The sequence below is a fragment of the Scomber scombrus genome, chromosome 21 (assembly GCF_963691925.1).
Source record: "Scomber scombrus chromosome 21, fScoSco1.1, whole genome shotgun sequence".
NCBI lineage: Eukaryota > Metazoa > Chordata > Actinopteri > Scombriformes > Scombridae > Scomber > Scomber scombrus.
The window spans coordinates 15,935,634-15,954,908 of NC_084990.1; the positions used below are offsets into that span (position 1 = coordinate 15,935,634).

Consider the following 19,275-nt stretch of genomic DNA (forward strand, 5'->3'; position numbering starts at 1 on the left):
AATTAGAAAAAAATTACTTTATTTGCAAATAAATGCTGTTTCTTCTGAACCAGTTTAAGTGCTTGTTAATGAATTAATGGTGGACTTCACATTTTCTATTTCATAATACAAGTTCACATTTGAAGTGGCTTTAAGTTGCACATAATGCATATAAAAAATGAGAAGAATCTATTATCAGCGAAGAGAGGTAGCACTCTGTCACGGCTGAAGAAAGAGCCTCTTTCACCCTAACTCTCACATTGAAATTACAGCAGGAGATGAGACTATGACCGTGTCCTCTTCTTACATGAAATCTACTTGAGTTCTCCACAGTCTGTGATAGTGATCTTCTTGGAGGTTCGCCCAGACCGTGAACCGAAAGACTCCACTTTCTTGACCACGTCCATACCCTCCTTCACGCTGCCAAAGACAACATGCTTGCCATCCAGCCTAAAAGCAGAAAGAAGTGGTTTATTATCATTGCCGCGGACAGCGAGACGATCCATAAGGCGCCCAACCACGTTCAACTCATTTTTTTTTATTTAGTGATGGCACTATTTCTGCAATGATTCCGATATTTCAGGCCAGCATTTAAATCTTCACATTTTTCTGCCTTCATGCCAAGACATTACAAGAATTCACAGCTTCCACCAAGAATTTTGTGTCCAGTGGAGAAGAAAAAAACCCTGAAACAGCATTTTGACAATAACTACAATAGGCTAAAATATACAAACACTCACTAACTGATGGGATCCCTGGGACAGATAGCTTATTTTAAAACAAGTGTTTAATTATTAGAATAAAATTATGATGTAGCTGCTGTAGACTCTGGTACATCACAGACTCACAGGCACCCAGACTGTAAAAATGCTGGTGGTGCTTTTCTGTTTGAAGCCCTGATAGGTTGCTGTAAACTGCTGCGCATCCTGCACTATGGTTATAATAGGACTCAACACTCAACCTATAATATATTTAGCTATACAAGAGTACCCATACAATTTAGGGAAGCATTCGCCACTTTGCCTTGTCATAAAGGTATAATCATGAGAATTTCTCCTGCTTCTCGTCCTGCAGAATCTTTAGTTATGTGTTCGTTTGTCACGTTTTTCAAAATTTATTTTTGCATAATTGTGAAGCGGTTATGTGTTAAATATGGTCAGAAACACAGGCATTTTCCATGACCTATACTTTAAAAAAAGCAAATCTAAGGATGCTTCCACATGAATAGTAGAAAGAAATGTACAGTAAACGACAGTATTTTTTTCTTCTTACAAAGTAGCAGTTTCACCAAAAACTAACTACAGCTTTAGTCTGAGTATTGATGCATCTGTTTTCTCCACTTTTGCTCATTACGCAAAGTGTGCAGTTTTATAGACAGCGTGTTAACAGTTAACAGACCTGCCCGTACCAAACTTTTAAATAAGTCCAATACTTGCCAAATGTAATTGAGTAACTACAGTAAAACAACTCTTATGTTTGTCAACACATACCATTCTGTTTTACTGGTGCAGATGAAGAACTGGGAGCCGTTGGTGTTGGGTCCAGCGTTGGCCATAGACAAGATCCCTACAGTGCAGCAATTAAAGCATTATTAGTTTGAACATTTGAAATGTGTTTAACTTAAAGTAACAAACACAGATCTGAAGAGCTTAAGAAAAAAACATTTAACAGTGTGTTTGATCACAAGTCATAAATACAGCAGATCAATATGTTACAGTTACATATATTAGCCTATTAAAATTGTGTGGCAGATTGTTGTTTTTTCAATGAAGACACTTTCACTTTTGTGGTAGAAAAACCACAAGTGTAAATTAAAAAAAAGAAGTAATGGTTGAATGTAATCTAACTGCTTTGGTTCTGGCATTGTTCCCTCTGGTTCATGAAAAAGACCTATTGAAGGAAACTTCTTTCATCATCTAAAACTACTGAGTTCATTTAACACAGGTCAAACATTTTTAGTATAATGCTGCCTCCTGGTGGTGGAAAATTAGCAAGACAAACTATGTTTCAGGAAGAGACATTGCGTTACCAAAAACTAAAAAGCACACCAAAAAAACCCTGCACACCCACCCACAATAATTTGTCAATATTTTAAAGTAATTAATCTAATAAGATATTTCAGGTCTGTCTGTTGTTTTAAATTTGCATCAGGACATACACTCACTGGCCACTTTACAAGGGACAAACGTGTAATCTAATGCAATCCAATACAAACAGCTGTCATAAATTCTACTTTTAAAAAGCTTAAACATTTTCAGTTTTTGCTGACTGTCTAAAAAGTTTTAATTCTACTTTATGTTAATTATTGAGGTTGTAGTGGGTGGTGGTGTACTAGGGTGCATTATATTGAGTTGAAAAAATATTAGGAGCACCATTCATTATACGTAATACATCCTACCATCAACTACAACCTCAGTAATTAACAAAAAATAGAATTATTACCTTTCTTACAATTTCAACATAATTTGAAAATGTATACTCTTCATAGGATTTATGGCAGAACTGTTGTATTGCATTGCCTTTAGACTGTACAGTTGTACCTAATGAAATGGCCAGTGGTAATACATCCCACCATCAACTACAACCTCAGTAATTAACAAAAAATAGAATTATTACCTTTCTTACAATTTCAACATAATTTGAAAATGTATACTCTTCATAGGATTTATGGCAGAACTGTTGTATTGCATTGCTTTTAGACTGTACAGTTGTACCTAATGAAATGGCCAGTGGTAATACATCCCACCATCAACTACAACCTCAGTAATTAACAAAAAATAGAATTATTACCTTTCTTACAATTTCAACATAATTTGAAAATGTATACTCTTCATAGGATTTATGGCAGAACTGTTGTATTGCATTGCTTTTAGACTGTACAGTTGTACCTAATGAAATGGCCAGTGAGTATATGTCAACATTTTTTAATAAGCATGGTTTAAAACATTTTACTGTAGAGAAAACCAACTGAGAACCACAAGCTAATCTTTCTACCACAAACCCTGAAGCTGCACATGGGTGGTATTTAATGCATTTGCACTGTCTTGTGTAGTGTCACACTGTTCTGTGCATTCAGTTGAGATGCACTTGTTACATCTAATTATAATCTGCAGTCTTGTACAAAGTCAGCAGCACTTATTCTATACTAATCAGGTTGCTGGCAAAAATTCCCAGAAATTCTCTGACCTTCAATTACATTTGATCACATTCGCTGCATTTATTATCCAGAACACACCTCTGATAATGCTGTTACTTCTGAAAATCCAAGAGTCATGAAAACCTGAATCGATGTAGGGAAATAGTAGTGTGATTACCAGGTCCACTGTGCGTCAGTTTGAAGTTTTCATCGGGAAACTTCCATCCATAAATGGACTTCCCTCCAGTTCCATTGTGGTTAGTGAAGTCTCCACCCTGAAAACATAGAACACAACACACCACTGCTGCAGCTGGCTGGATGTCAAAAGGACACAAAAAAGAAAGTAAATCAAATGGCACGGCCTACCTGGCACATGAACTGAGGGATCACCCGGTGGAAAATTGATCCCTTGTAACCAAAGCCATGTTCCCCTGTGCACAATGCCCTGAAGTTTTCTAGAGAAAGAGTTTATATTGAATTATGTTTCACAATCTTTTTCACCCAAAAGTTTGTGGTCGGGCTGTCCCTGTTTTAGACAATAAATTAGTCACTGAATGCTTAATTGACCAAAAACTGTTAAACAGCCTTGTTATTTCTTTTGAACTTTTGTAAGGCTGGGTATAAAACCTCAATAGGGGCCTACTATTTTGTATCGAATGAAATACAATACCAGTCAAACGTTTGGACACACTTTCCCATTAACTTGAATGCAAAAGTGTGTCAAAAAGTTCATTTTGGCTGGCACTGTGCACAGTATTGAAAACTGTCCAAAAGCTACAAAAAGCTTCATTAAAATAATATTTAATAAGTAAAGACAATTATTTACATTTTAAAACATTATTTAAATATTAAAACAATCATTAGTTGCAGTCCGACTACTGTTTGGTGACGTTTAGACTTTTTAAAGAGAAATCATTTATTACCTGCAGTTTTGGGCACAACTTCGGCGTTGAGCTGCAACAGAGAAATGAAATGCCTGAGGGTCAAATGTGAACAAGTTGTTCTCTGGGAAAAAGCACCTGTCGGTACACGTTACTGGGAGGACGTGGATGCACATTTTAAGCGTTCAGCAGGTATTTTTCGGTTTGATTCAAACGCAAAACACAAATATACTACAAGCACACGCCATGTGTGGATAGTTATCAGCTTACCTCAAAGGTTACTCTACCGAGAGGCTCGTTGTCTGCAGCCATATCAAAGAAAACCGTTGGGTTTTTGTTAGCGGTGGCAGGGCCGCTGCTATACATGCGAGCGGCTGTAAATGCCAGTGAACATAATTTCAACCTGTTTGATATAAGCAACATTTTTTAAGATGATGCAGCTCACTCAGTCAGGTCAGTTATGATGAGCCAAAGTCACGCTGACATAAGAGAGAGCAGGAAGTTTTTCTTTGCGTAACAGGAAGTCGTTTTTTGTGGAAGTTCAAGTCTCGCGAGATTACAAATGATTACAAACGTGAGGGTGAAACCCTAATGCCGTTGGATAAGATTGTCACTGTTTGCTGTGCATATGTGTAAAAGTGTTGTTTGAGTGCCTCCTTACTGTTTTGTGTTGAAATAAATTCTTGAAACAACTTGATATGGCTTAACGCTATTTATTGAGAACTGTTAAAATAGAAATAGAACTTTAAATAGAATAAATAGAAATTGACACAGTGCAACATTTCAAAAGGTTGAAACAGTAAACATTGCAAAAGAAAAATGTGCATTTAAAAATATTAAAAACAAACATTCAACAATTACAATAAAGACATTACAATAAGCATTGCTTAAATGTAATGTGCATGGATGTACAATCAATCAAACACTATTCAGCACAAGAAGGGCAAAATCATGGAGTGTCAACAGAAGGGGCATCCACAAGCCCCACGCAATGGAAGTGAAACCACTGAATTCTACAGTTCTGGTTGTCACAGGCCACCATTTGACCTTCCTCTGGTCCAGCACAAAGACACCACACTGCATTTGTTCTCTTTGGTGCTTTTTTGGCAGGCTGCTTCCTTGGCCTCTTCACCACTGTCTGTGGCTGTAGTAGTTCACGAAGCACGCTGGGACCAGGTGATGCTTGGGAGGTAGGTGGTATTGAGAAATATTGCACCACAAGTTCAGGGAGAGCCACCTTCACAAAGAAGTCCTGTGCCTTCTGAAGCCGTGCATTCCAAAATGTTTTGTCTGGAGCTATGCGCAGAATCACACAGTCCTTCAATGTCCACACTACAAAGTCACAGTAGGCACTCTCTGTTACAAACAGTTGGGTCTGGACCTGGGTGTAGTACTGGTGTTTTTTTTTTTTCAAGGATTGTGCTGTCCTTGTACTTCGCTGGGCATTTCACTTCTATGCAGCCTTTCCCACATCAGGTGCAAGTAACAATGGCATCTGGCCATGCTCCTACCTGTGGGAAGGCCGGGTTGACAAAAAACCATGCAAAAAACCCACAAGTTTCCACTTGTTGATCGGTGTGCTGACTATTGTGGGTCTCACTGTCTATTCGTCTGTTTAGAGACCTCCGTGTAGCTGAAGCAGATATGAAATTGATGCGGTGGCCAACCTCTGGCAGGACCTTGTTGATGCTGCTTGGCAGCTTCCAGTAAGCCGGTTCATCTGTGACTGTGGCCTTCTCCTTTAACCGTACACAGGCATCAACCATAAACAGCAGGGCTCCAACATGGGTGCACGATTCTGCTACACCAGCCATGCATGTACAGTGGGCCGAACACACTTGCCCTGATGGTGTGAGGATGACCCATGGGGTGAGTGGAGGCTCGCAGAGCCGTCGTGAATGCATGACCTGTTAGATAAATAAATTAGGTAAGTAAAGTTAGGTAAATAAATTAGAGAAACAGTAAAAAGCCTTGAAGACAACTTGATTTCAAGTTACAGCCTAGTCTAGACTTCATAGACTTCACTGACCTCACATTCACACCCTAAATGGCTTTAGTCTAACCTAGACTTCAGAGACTTCACAGACCTCACATTCACACCATTAACTACCCTGGCCTAACCAGAACTGGTTTGTCTACTTCGAAGCCCCCAAGACACAATGCCTAGTATGTTTCATTGGGCTAAAATCAAATCACAACTGTACATAAGCATAACAAGCTGCAAAACATGGGAAGTTAATCTAACGTTTATGAACATGGAACATCTCGTTACAATCTAGTGTTTACGAAACAATCTCAGTAAATTACATTGTCACTTTGGTCAAGAAGTGTCTGGTAAACGCAATGTATTCACAACACATTAGCATCAGCATAAAACTCAAAAGGTGCATCTTACCTTTGCCAGTACAACAACGGTGTTTTGAGCGTTTGGAGGCTTTGGAGGAACGTCTCATAACTTTCCAGCGATTTATGGCTTTTAAATTCTTATATTGTATAATGACTGATGCCAAAAACCAAGTAGTTGACTATGTCCATATATGTGCAAGGTGGTAAATAGTCCAGATCTCTGTCCCATTCTGCTGCAGGTAGCTCGTATGGATTCGATGTTGTTTATGTCCGACAGCTTCTCCTCATATCTCTGCTTGGCGCTGGCAGTGAGTTTGTTCCTGTAAGGACCCTTTTCCTTTGCATTTTTCTTCTCCATGTATTTCTTTATTTTTATCTCGGAATGTCTCCTGCGTCTCTATGTTGCGTCTTTCCTCCTCTGCTTCTATGCCGCTCTGACTACGTTGCCCCTGGCAACCGATAGCGGTGGATACCATCATGGCGGGCGGGCTCAAACCCCTCCCCTCCCGAAAAACCATGTGACTCCTCATTCTCAATAGACTGTATATAGGAAAGATCAATTCATCTAATACACTCATGAATAAATCATATCATTAGTAGCCTACAAATAGCTTGGAGTCAGTTAGTCCTCATCGTGAGTCTTGTCACTTGTAAAATCGAGTACACTCAACAACAACAAAAAACTCCTGAAAAAGCCACGATGATGAATTAGAAAATGTCCCTTTTTGGCGCAACCTAGTGGTAGTGCCAAATAAGGCAGCAATGCACATGCAAGCACTGCATTGGACTTCGTTTTATTTATTTATTGACAAAGCATATGTCATGGGTTGGGTATTGAGGGCTAGTAGCCTGTTTCAGAGCTTTATGGCCTCAGACAGAAAATGATTCAAATCGACTACCAGCATTACACTCTAGGCGTCAGCTAACCTAATACAGTAATTGTGGTGTGTCAGACCCTACTCTCTCACCTCAGCCACATTACGAGTACATTTTGATAAATACCCCTTTGATCGTCACAGTTGTATGAAATACATTTCCATGGTATGGGATAGCCTAGTTGCTTCAAGTGTGTCACTGTCAGTTATAGATTAGAACTTTTCTTTATCCTGATTAGTTTAAGTGTAAAACAAACAACAAAAAGACTTTCTGTTGACTTTCTGCTAAATAAGCCTGTGCTATACTATTTGCTTAACCAAATGTTACATCATTATTTAGGTGCTAGGTGGTTTCTGTCGTTGTCTGATTGGTTGAAGTTATTCATTTGTATGAGGTGGTAACTAGAGAATAGGCAATTGCAGCAGTTGCTATGGTGCATGATGTGTTTGCAGTAGTCAGTACTTTTAGTACTAGCAGTAGTAGCATCTGTAGTATTATGAGCAGTTGTGACAGTTGGCCATTGAACGAGATGAGAAGATAAATACATCCACAAGTTTAAACCCCCAAGTGTCCTTTTCTGTCTGTCTATTTATAGCTAGACTTCTTTTACAGCTAGGATATGTCCAAAACTCCCTCCCTTACTCACTAAAACATTACTCATTCACTCAGTTAGTTTACTCATAGAAAGCAGTGAAATTGATACTGTGGACACTCACCCTTGTGGGAATTATACAGTATGGTGCATATGTTTCACACAAACTTAAACATAATGGTGGGCTGTATAGTGCACAGTACAGCAAAGACTGATTTCAGACGTAGGCCCGGTCTATGTCTCCAACAATGGTTTCCAAGTGGCAATTGTATCCCAACAACTATATAACTTGCCGGATCTAGATTTGTACATCTGCAATTGAACATACATGGAAACAGGTGTATATGTTCCAGTTATAAGATAAGATAAGATAAGATATTCCTTTATTAGTCCCACACTGGGGAAATTTGCATTATTACAGCAGAAAGTGGACAGTAAAATAGAATATAAGAGCAGCAATAAGAGAAAGAATAACGAACATTATTTACAAGAGTAATGGTATTGAGTGGTAGTACACCAGAGATGATATTCTTATTGCACAGATTAAAATGAAATAAATATATATATTATATGTATATTGCACACAATTGAAATTAGTAGTATACATACTAAGTGCGTATTTCAGCAGTTTTAAACTGTGTATGTGTCATGTTAATATTTCAGTGTCACGCAAGTACACAACTGGAGATTGAAATTCATTTGACTAACTAAACAATATGTTCTATTGTAACACCAAAGAAATGTGTTCATTCATGTGTGCATTACGAGAGAGAAAACTGCCGAGGCAGAGTGATTTTGATGTCACAACATGCCTCCACTGACTCATGCTATTCGCTGGAAGAGTCTGAAAAGCATACAGCATAGTTCCATCCAGTCCTGTTGCTCTCTTGGTGTATACCAGTCATCTCTTTTCTCACTTTTCTTTTCTTCTTGATAGTTTGCAAAACTGCTTACCTATTCTTTCTATGATCCTGTTTGCAAGCAATAGTTAATTTCCCCATCCTGTTGAGTTAATTAATGCAAGCTCATATGTTTTCCACATGAGGGCAAGAACTGTTAATCAAGATGTGAGTAAAATTTGATACCCATAATTTACACCTAGCTTGGATTAACAGCCTGTTGGAGTGAGCCAGATCTAAACGTCAGACTATGATACAAGTGCACAAAAGACAAGACCACAATGGCATACAGGTATCATCTGAATACATATTTATTAGATAAATATTAGGTTGTCACATCATCTAACTACATACAGTTCTGCAAGACTAAAAATCACAATTAGTTCCTTTATTTTCTGACCAGTTTAGAATATGAAATGATTGTACATACAATGTACAAACATAGAGACAATGGCCACATTGCATGAATCACCTTAGATTGTATCATTTTTCCAACTGTTCATGATATCAAAAATTGTACAAACTATGGATTTGGTTACAATCTTCTGGACCCGTCCCTCCCACTGCCTTTCTGCCACCCATTGAAGGGATTTTCTTTGTAACCTTGTTTTTTTTTTCCTTTTTTTTTTTTAGCTTTAGCACCTCAGAGTATGCAGGCGACAGACTAGAACACTTAAGCTAAATATTACATGTAAAACATAGCTGTCCCAGTTCCCCTAACCAAAGAGGTGAAAGTATATTACAGAGGGGGGAACAAAATGCTGAAAGATACCCACAAACACTAACTAACAAGTTTCATTTTCCATATTCAGCCACTTCCAGTAGAGGGGTTGCAAGCGTTTTATTATTCTGAAGAAACAATGCACATTCCCAGGGAAAATGAATACATTTCTGTTCACATGTCTCTATATTCATTTACATATATACAGGCATCCTCGGGACGTTTTGACCTAGCCTTACCCTCAACATCCTTTCCAGGCCAGAATGATGAACGTGCCCTTCCTCACTGTATTTTTTTATTTTTGAAACTTTTTTAAAAACAACTTCCCCCAGAGAAATGGCCCTTTATTGTGATTGTGCAACTACAGATTCAGGGTACTGCCTAATACACCAAATTGGCTCACTTGTATGTAAGAATAAAACATGAAATGATAACGACTTCCGTGGGATTGATCAAAAGTTTCAATTCAGATTGTAAAAAAAAAAAAAATAATGTGGCAGTGTATCGTTACAAGATTTCACTGGTACAAAGCTGATGTTTTGGTGACTTAAATATGAAACACATGTGAGTGACGTATGAAACATGTCAGTGTGCTGAACTGGAACAAATCATATTTCTTAAATTACATAAAAAATAATGTTTACATAAAACCAGGGTGGTTAAATCAGCATAATGCTACAGTTGAAAGAAATTGGATTTCTAGCCTTACAGATTTATACGAAAACCAGTACAAAATAATTTACCAAAAACAAAGGGGATAAAAATGTATATGGTCTCGTGCTTTTTTTTAAAAAGCCAGATTTTCTATAACAAAAATATAAACAATATCATGAATTTCTTTAAAATATGGTTGTGATATATCTTTAAAATACCACTGTGTATTGACAATTAGCAACAATTATGATATTCACATAGCTCACTAATTACACTGAAAGCTGGCTGATACCACACTTTTTAAAAACCATTACTGTTCAGTATCACTGATAAAATGTTAACATAAATTCATGAATAGACAACATTGATCATTTTCAATCAAATACATCAGAACATGAAAGTAAATATTGCTTCAAACTGAGCTTGACATGTGTAAATCGAAATTATGCTTCACAATCACTTTGAGCTGATGCCGGGGGAGGGGATCGCAGAAATAAATGGCTCACCTGTCTAGCGAAACAGGTGTGAGACAGAGTGCACTGGGAGGAGAGTGAGTGGAAAGCACAATGACCTGCAGGAAATAGCTTATGAGACGTTTGGACTGGCTTCCCCAGCGGCGGGGAGACGAGACAGCTGTCTTATGCTGGTTACAAACAAAGTCAGTGGTCAGATGGGAGTTTGGGGGCATATATGGTTAAAGTTGGACAACTAATGATCAAAGGACAAACATTATCAAGATGATACAAAAATATTCACAATGATATTTACAGTACAATAGCATTTCTTAAAAAATAATACATTTGCATACTGAACAACACTCTTCTCAAAAAGTGAAATTGAAAACAAATGTGGCAAAAGTTTGCACCAATACTGCTTTAAAAAACACTTCTTGAACAGTAGTGATGGATAAACTGTATTTGTCCTCCCCTATATCTTTGAAATCTCCCATCACACCGATAGAAACACACACACACAGAGTCACACTCTCACACACACATGCACACACTCACAGTCTTACAGGACCAAGCAAACACAAACATCTCCATTCTCATCCCTCCAATTTTGGTGATGTTGAGCAGTTTCCCAAAACGAATTTATGGATAGTTTAATTATGCAGCAACAAAAACAAGAAAAAAAAACAACAAACATAAAACAGTATATCCAGCAAGTACATGACAAAATGTATTGCCGATAGCATTATCCCTTCAATGTTAGTGTTAAATAAATCATACTAAATCTGACAGAAATCAAAAACAAACGTACAAACAAAAGGGCTGTGGAAACAGCAACCGATAAAAAAAAACACACTATCTTTTCTTTTTTACCACTTGGAACAGCACTAGACAAGGGCTTGGCACACATGCACTTTGCAGACTAGTTTAACAGCACATCATTTAACAGGGAGAGAGATGCAGCTTTGCAAAAATGCTGACACGAGTGACACCGGGCTCATGCAGAGCAGACGGCATGGAAGGAGTTGTAGCAGGAAGCAATAGATGCAGCAGGATCGTCACAGGAACGCCATATCTCTCATACTGTACCTTTCTATTCCGTTACAATCACTCCTCTGTACAGGAGGATGATAACTATACAATATGTAGAAGTACAGGTATGCTATTGTTGGTACACAATATAAACTTTGTTTTTCTTTTAGTAGGGCCAAATCTTTTTCCCGTTCCAGCTGTCAACCCTCAAAGGACTGAATATCTTTTTCTTTTTGACAAAAATATGTATGTATCACAATTGTAGACAAAGTGCAAGCCGATCATTCCCAAAAATCTTTAAAAAAAACATTTTGTCGAAAATAAAATAAACCTTGTTTAAAAAAAAAACAACATTTTGTCAAGGACAAACACACGCTGATCTAATTGATCTTTTTTTCCTTTTTGTAAAGACAGATAGACAGATTTTATTTTTTTGCATTGCCAAAATCTCTTGTGCTTTTAAATGATGTGTGGTGGACAAAACAGTGCGACTAACCAGACCAGTCAGGGAATGGAGCTGTGACACCAGGAAGCTGTGGCCTCTCAGATTGGAATAACAATATGGACATAATGCACACTGGCCAGATAGCGCTGCTTTTTTCACTTATTTTTCTGTTTTATACAGTGGATTCCTTTTTTTTCAAAAAGGAAACAAAACATGAATAAAAAATGCTACAACACGTTCCTAATGTGCACACATACACCTGTGTGTGGCGTAAAAAAATCAACTGAGTATAGCTGCACAGTTCAAAGGTATAGCCATAGGTGTGAGAGGGTGGGGCGACCCCCCCACATCCTGCCGTGTCTTTGAGTTTTAACCTCTTTCAGTCAATCTGCGCTGGCGAATGAAAACTGTACAAGAGGAAGAAGAGAAAGGGAGTGCATCTTTGTGTTTATCAAGTACTGAGCGACCGCCCTGGGTTCTCAGGGACACTGCAGGCAGTCAGAAAAGTTTATCTGTGTCTGAATTGCCTCAGTTGTTTTCGAAGAGCGATAGAAGGTCGTCGTTGCTATTGCTGGGAAGGTCTGGTGGATCTAGGTACGACAACAGCTCATCTGGGTTAGCCAGCTCTGGAAGAAGCTGCAAGGGAGAGGAGCAAGTGAAAACTTTAGTTAAGCATTCAGGTTCATTGTGATAAATTTCCACAGATTATTGAAAATTAGCTGCATGTCATGACTCACGTCTAAAGATGGCTCAGGCATGTCCGACCCTGCTTGGCTGTCCAAACTGCTGGAGGGGTTGAAGGCCAGGTCGCCATGGGGATGGCTGTTGGGGCCAGGCTGCTGCTGCTGTTGCTGCTGCTGCTGCTGAGGAGGCGGGACTTGTCGAGAGGGTGGAGGGGGCCCGCTGTGATGTAGCTGCTGCCCCGATTGGCTCCCAGGGTGTGGAGACGCGTGTAAGCTCTGTTGCAATTGGCCGTGCGACTGGTCATTGCCGGTAGAGTGAGGTATCTGCACGAGGAAGAGGAAATGTTTAGATATTAACGACTGAGTGATCACAACTGCAGGTTTTAGAATTGTAGCTGTAAAATCTGTTGCATTTCTCAAATTAAAAGTGTAATTAAAAGTTAACCAGGGCTTTGAGAGCAGAAATCACACGGACATACAAGTGGATCCTTCATTGTGCATTTTTTGATAATCTGTCATCCTACAACGATTAATATTTCAAAACAGATTCCGGACTCTAACTTTAGCAAACAATGATGAGTCTCTGCTCTAAGCTTTCATTTTCATTTTCTAGTGATCAGGTCGGTGGAAAAAGTCAAATTTAGATATAGCTGAATGCATGTGTGGTTTACTTTGTCAAACTAAACCATTCTAGATTTAGTAACTCATAGTTTTTCTCCTTAAATGGATACAATCTTAACTTTGGGGGTTGTTTCATGTGGTCATCCTGCGTTGTGGTTCACTTTGAAACTTGTATTTTCAGGCATCTCAGTGTGGTATTTACCATATATCCCCTGCTCTCAACTGCCAAATTAAGCTAACTAACCAATTAAAAATCTCTCTTTATATACCTGCATCATTATTCTCTTGCCTATCAATAATAATTAATGACAACTTTATTTATGTAGCCTGGGGAAACAGTAAAATAGGCTCAAATAGTATGATGACTGGAAAATATAAAGCTTCTCAACTACACAACTCACAGAGTCAGGCATGTTGTGGGAGAGTGGCTTGTCTTGGGCCATCAGGCTGCTGGGCATGTCAGGTGGATGAGACAGTTGGGGACCGTGCATGAAGTCATTCATCGACGTACCACCAGGGGTGCTGTGAGGGAAGTCAAAGTTCCCGTGCCCCTGGTAACTGTTACCTAGAAGACAAAATAAAAAAGTACATTTTTAACAGTTATTTTAAGTTACTTTTGTAGTATGACTGACAAACATTAAAAACATTAAGTTTTTCTGTCTATTTAAAGGAATTGTTTGATCGTTAAATATAAGGCTAGCTGTTGGTTACTGTTTATTATTATTTGAACTATAACCTACCTTGACTGCCATATTCATTGTTGTTACCCCCTTGGTGAGAAGGTAGTGATGGGTACGGTGACGGTCCGGGACCGAGCTGAGCAATCATCTCCATCACATTAGGCATGATCATCTGGCTGGGACTCATCGTCTTAAATCTCTTGGCTAGTGGACCATCTGGATCCTCTTTGATGTGTATATCAGATTTGATGGCCACCGGCCGCCAGCTACATGTGGGGTCAATGGTCACCTCCTCAAACTCAGAGCTGGTGAAATACAGATGAAACCAAAAGGTGAAGATACAAGATAATTCAGAGAAATACATATATATGCATTACATATTTTGGTACAGATATAAATGTGTATCTTCTCTTAACTTACTTTTGGATAGCGTTCAAGATTCCCCACATGTACTGGTCCACTTCCAGTCCTTCTAACAATGCTGTTTTACTGAGGAGAGAGGTAAGAGAGGGCTTAAAATGCTGAGAGAGACAATAAAGTGGATTAGAGACAAAACTATAGACAGGGCAAATACTGGTCTCTATTTAAATTGGATAAACTTACTTGCATACAGGACACCGCCATGTCCCCCGCTCACAGTTCAGTTGTAAATATGATTCCAAATCGAAACACTGCAAGAAGAAAAACAAAAGTCAAATTTGTTATCCAGTACACTATTTTAAAATCATTTGGTGCGTTTCATTATTTCTGCAGTGTCTACCTGAACGTGTTTGCAGTCATGGCCTCTCGCTGGAAGCTGTATTCGCCGGAAGGTGATTGGACATTTGAGGGAGACCTTAATGGCTGTCTGCTCCACACCATCCTCTCCATTGAGTGTGGCGTTGCCCGATGATGCTGCTACGCTGCTGAAGTTCCTCTTAACTTTGAGGCAGAGGGACAGACATGCAGTGTGTAAACAAGGACTCTAAGGACAATCAGGACTTTAGAGTGGACAATGTGACCGTGTGCTTTTGTGTATACCTTTGGTGATGCAGTGCTCTGCAGGCAGGAGCCTCTTCTTTAGTAAGCCCTGGAGGACAGAGCGAACCGATGGCCTGTGGACCAGCTGGAGCACAAACAAGTGCGACTACGGGAGGAAACATCACCAACAAAATCACAATCATTCTAAGGTGTATTAGTTTTATCTACTGTTTCTCTGTGTAAACTGAGGAAAAAAAGACCTGGAGGATCAATTTTTTATTTTGTTCTAAGCCACAGTATTATATATTATCTGCAGGTACATTTTGATTTTGCATCTGGCTTTTATTTATCAGGCAACTATTTTGTGTCAGGATTTGCTTAATCCTCTTCTTATTAGTTTTGGAGATTTGTGTACTCACACAGCAGCAGGCAGTGACTGTGATCTGGATGGTATTCCTTCCTGGCTGGCATACGTGTTTCAAGTGCAGGGGTTTGTGGGAGGTCTTATTGTCGCCACGTTCGATGGTGAGCGGTGTGGCATTGACGCTGACTTGGACTGATGCTGGCCAGTTGGTGTTCATTTGACGGTCTTCATGGTGGTAACACTTAAACTGTAGCTCCAGGTCCGACCTGCGCAGACAAGCAAACAAATAATATAAATCTTGTAAATTATGGAATATTATAGTCTGTCATGTAGCAGAAAACACCAGCAGTCCAATTCCAATTCACATTCATCTTATTTCAGTTAAAACATTTTTCTAAAATGTTTTCTTGTTGGCTCTTGGCATTTCATCATAGATTATCAGACAAACTTTATAAATACACTTCCTGTTATACTATATGTGAGAATAAGAACAGCTGTGGGATGTTCATTCTGCAGTACATAACAGACAATCAGTGGTGGTGGTCTCTTGAAAAGCTGCAGACATGAGAGTGACTTTTTCTTGAGAGGAGAGTAAAGGGCAACATGGTGGGCTCTGTGGAAGAGGACCTGCTCCCTATGTAGATAAGAAGGGCTCATTGTAAGCTAATGAATACACAATGATTATTATTTTCTTGTGATTATACACTAATTAAAACATACTTATGAATATTACATTCCATTTCTGCCAAGTGCATTCTATGAGGTGCCACTAAATTATACACACTACACCTTTTGCAAGTTATCTTTCTCTCTCCCTCTATCCTTAAATATATCTAAGATATCTACAAATATCCTTCAGTTGATTCAGTGCATGATGTCTTACCTCCACATGAGTGTCTGGTGTACAGAGGGCCGTAAGTGGAAGACGTGGTTGCTGACAGCAAGGTTATGCTCTAGCCTGAAGGGCTCTAAGACTACCCCATCTCGCACTGGGAACGTCAGGCGCAGCTCTTCATTGTGGTTGGCTACACGGGTGGAGAAGAGCGGAAGTTAGACTGTCATGAGGTTTCAAAAGCGTGAACTGTGTTAACTTTTTCTCCATTGGGCATGTACTGACCTGGAGGTGGAGGGAGAGCAGTGATATTTGGTTTGATGTCAGGAGGGAAAGGTGGCTTCACATCCTGGTTTGGCGACAGGTATGGAGGGATATTACTTCCTGGGGTCATTGGAGGGGTGGGGTTGCCTGGCACTGGAGAGTGAGGGTAGTTACCCACCGGTCTGGGTGGCTATATTGAAGAAAATTAATTAGTGAGTAAAATGTTGAAAAAAAAAGCACAACCGAGAGTATGATAATGTGATGCGTCAAAAGTGGTACAAAAATGGACTTACCCCATTCATATTACCCTGGTTGTACTGATATCCACTCCCAGAGAAATTATTTGTTTGGCCATTAAAAGGTGGCTCTTGCTGTAATTTGACAAAACAGATACAAAATGAATCACTATTACTTGTGCTGGGACCTGTGTTAAAATTATACATCTCATTTTGGTAGATTCTCTGCATGTCATACTGCACCTTATAGTACTGGCCCATGGGGCCGCTGGGTGGTGGGTATTGGCCTTGGAGCTGCTGTCCTGGCATCCTCTGACCAGGGTAGTTGGGGGATGGCAGCGGCCTGGAGGCGTTGGGTGTGGGGTACTGCCCCTGCTGGTTAGGGAACTGGCTGTTTGGTCCATACTGCTGCCCACCATAGTTTGGCTGTGGATGCAATGATGACACATAAATTCAACAAACAGCAAAGGAGCTAATATATGAGGGAAAAAGTATAATATTCACAACTACTCACCTCTCCTGGGTACGGTCTTTTCATGCCCTGCATTCCCATGCCCTGAGGCCGGGGCCCTGCGTAGCCTTGCTGTGGCATCCTTTGGCCGTGGGTTGCAAAAGGCCCCATGCCTTGGCCTCTAGGCTGGTTCATCCCCATGGGGGGCCCGCTCATGTTGGATGCATTCATGCCTGTGCCCATGTTCCCAGGGAGGGATGGAGGGCCGCGGGGTCCTGGCTGGTTCATGAACTGGCTGTTGTATGCCTGGTTTGGTCCCATCTGGAAAGAGGAACTCATCTGGAAGACAAAATGGGTTTGATCAACCATCTCAAAGTTGATTGTAAATATTGCAAATTTGCTACTGGAAAGAGTCTGTTGTAGAACACAAACGGCAAAAATGTTTGTGAACATAGATGGTATCACACAGGTACAATCAGGTGTGTGCTTTATCCTACCGGTCCGTATTGGTTCATGTCCTTGTTCTGAGTTTCCTGCAGGGCAGCTACAGTTGCTGTGGCAGTAGCGGTTGCAGTGGCGGCAGCAGCAGCGACTGCAGCGGCTGCCGCAGCAGCTGCAGGCTGTGTGAAGTCTGATGGAGGACGGGAGTGTGGAGGCATTCCCATTCCACCAGGTCCTGCATTAGGCCCCCCAGGGTAGCTGTGAGAGCACAATAAATGAAATGAGACCATCGTCAAAAAATATCTATGAAGATGTAGGCGTCAGTTCCCTTTCCCAATTTGCAGTTCAATTTAATATAACTATATTCATCCACAAGGTAATTTGAATTTGGTCACTATGTTGAGCTAATATTGCAATTGTACTTGTAAATGTCATAATAAAATAAATATAAAAAATGATAAATATGGGAACAATCCACATGGTGGACAGGCACTGAAAGTATTTCATGTGCCGAGCTCCAGACAGAGGACAGAATTGTCCTTCAGTCCCTTGTTCACCAGGTAGATGGCACTGGTAAAACGATGCTCTGTGCTGGTTGGTAAAGCACCTGGGGAAGCATGAGCGCCACCTGAGAGGGAGCATCTGGAACTGGGGGGGGGGGGTGTTGAAGGACATGGGTATTCCTTTGCGCTGACTTTCTACGAATATGCTTTGGAGGAGAAACACAGAATACTCTTGACTGTAGAAGGTTTGTATGAAGGGTTTTTGGACACTGGGCTACTCAGCACAGTCCTTGAGGCTCCTGCTACAGATGCCATGAGGTCCAGCGACCTTGTTGGCTGGGGTGGCTTTGGGCACATTTAGCACATCCTGTTGAGTGTGGTGCATGGCACGAGGCTGTGTTTGAGCTCTGCCATGTCCAATGCCAGTTCAGGCCTCTTGAAGCAGGTGTAAAACCTATTTAGTTTGTTAGCAAAAGAGGAATCACTGAGCTGATCTTTGTGTTTATAGTGGCAAAGTTTTTTAATTCCCTACCATGCTGCCTTGTAGTTGCCTTGCTGACACTTTTAATCAATCTTATTTTTGTACTGGGTTTTAGCCTGGCTGATGGCCCGTTTCAACTTTCTGTTGACCTGTTTTTCTCCTCAACAGATCCTGTGAAAAACACCCTTTTTATCATTAAGGGTGCCTTTGAAGTCTTTGGTCAACCAGGGAAGTTTATCGAGGAATATAGTGATCTGCTTTGTAGGAATTACAGAATCAACACAGAATGTAATGTATTTTGATACTGTGAATACTTTATCATTTAGACTAGTGCTTGAATCCAGGAACAGCTCCCATGTTGTGCAGTCAAAACAACCCTGTAGGGCCTCCATGCTTGATGGAGTTCATGTTATGACTGTCCTCACCTCTTTCTTTACTTGCTTCACCACAGGGATGTAGGCTGGGGCAAGAAGGATGATGTTATGATTAGCCAATCCAAGTGGTGGAGGGGGAGTGACCTAGAGGCTCCAGGAACAAGGCCATAGCATTTATCTCTTGTCTTATGCATGTGTGTGGCACAGGTCACATATTGGTTGTCGCCTTTTAGTAATTTTTCCCATGGAGCAGATTAAGTCCTGAGGATGAATTTGGTGAGATGGTATCCAGTTTGTGTAATGTGTTGCCCAACACATCAGTGGCTTTGTTAAGATTTGTGTGTGGATAGATTTAAACAACTATGTGGAATA

The 19,275-nt window shown here is 40.1% G+C and overlaps 2 protein-coding genes across 3 annotated transcripts in view; both read right to left on the minus strand.

Annotated features, from left to right (window-relative positions):
- Positions 1-7: 7 nt before the first annotated feature.
- LOC134003278 (peptidyl-prolyl cis-trans isomerase A-like) lies at positions 8-4,498 on the minus strand. The gene is made up of 6 exons (XM_062442421.1): positions 4,267-4,498; positions 4,039-4,069; positions 3,482-3,570; positions 3,294-3,390; positions 1,470-1,545; positions 8-429 (listed from the first exon to the last, which is right to left on the minus strand). Exons 1-6 carry the CDS (start codon positions 4,417-4,419, stop codon positions 294-296), a joined length of 582 nt encoding a protein of 193 aa, XP_062298405.1. The 5' UTR covers positions 4,420-4,498; the 3' UTR covers positions 8-293.
- A 4,498-nt stretch (positions 4,499-8,996) lies between these two features.
- Positions 8,997-19,275, minus strand: part of LOC134003496 (zinc finger MIZ domain-containing protein 1-like) — a 110,450-nt gene continuing 100,171 nt past the window's right edge. For both annotated transcript variants that reach the window (XM_062442718.1, XM_062442719.1), the window contains 15 exons: positions 17,602-17,803; positions 17,168-17,443; positions 16,897-17,079; positions 16,711-16,788; positions 16,439-16,607; positions 16,205-16,346; positions 15,377-15,587; positions 15,018-15,123; positions 14,758-14,918; positions 14,601-14,668; positions 14,418-14,486; positions 14,058-14,302; positions 13,719-13,882; positions 12,751-13,020; positions 8,997-12,649 (listed from right to left, as the gene is read on the minus strand). In XM_062442718.1, coding sequence (XP_062298702.1) covers positions 12,542-12,649; positions 12,751-13,020; positions 13,719-13,882; positions 14,058-14,302; positions 14,418-14,486; positions 14,601-14,668; positions 14,758-14,918; positions 15,018-15,123; positions 15,377-15,587; positions 16,205-16,346; positions 16,439-16,607; positions 16,711-16,788; positions 16,897-17,079; positions 17,168-17,443; positions 17,602-17,803 — 2,452 coding nt within the window. In that variant the 3' untranslated portion in view covers positions 8,997-12,541. The remainder of the gene's footprint in view (positions 12,650-12,750; positions 13,021-13,718; positions 13,883-14,057; positions 14,303-14,417; positions 14,487-14,600; positions 14,669-14,757; positions 14,919-15,017; positions 15,124-15,376; positions 15,588-16,204; positions 16,347-16,438; positions 16,608-16,710; positions 16,789-16,896; positions 17,080-17,167; positions 17,444-17,601; positions 17,804-19,275) is intronic.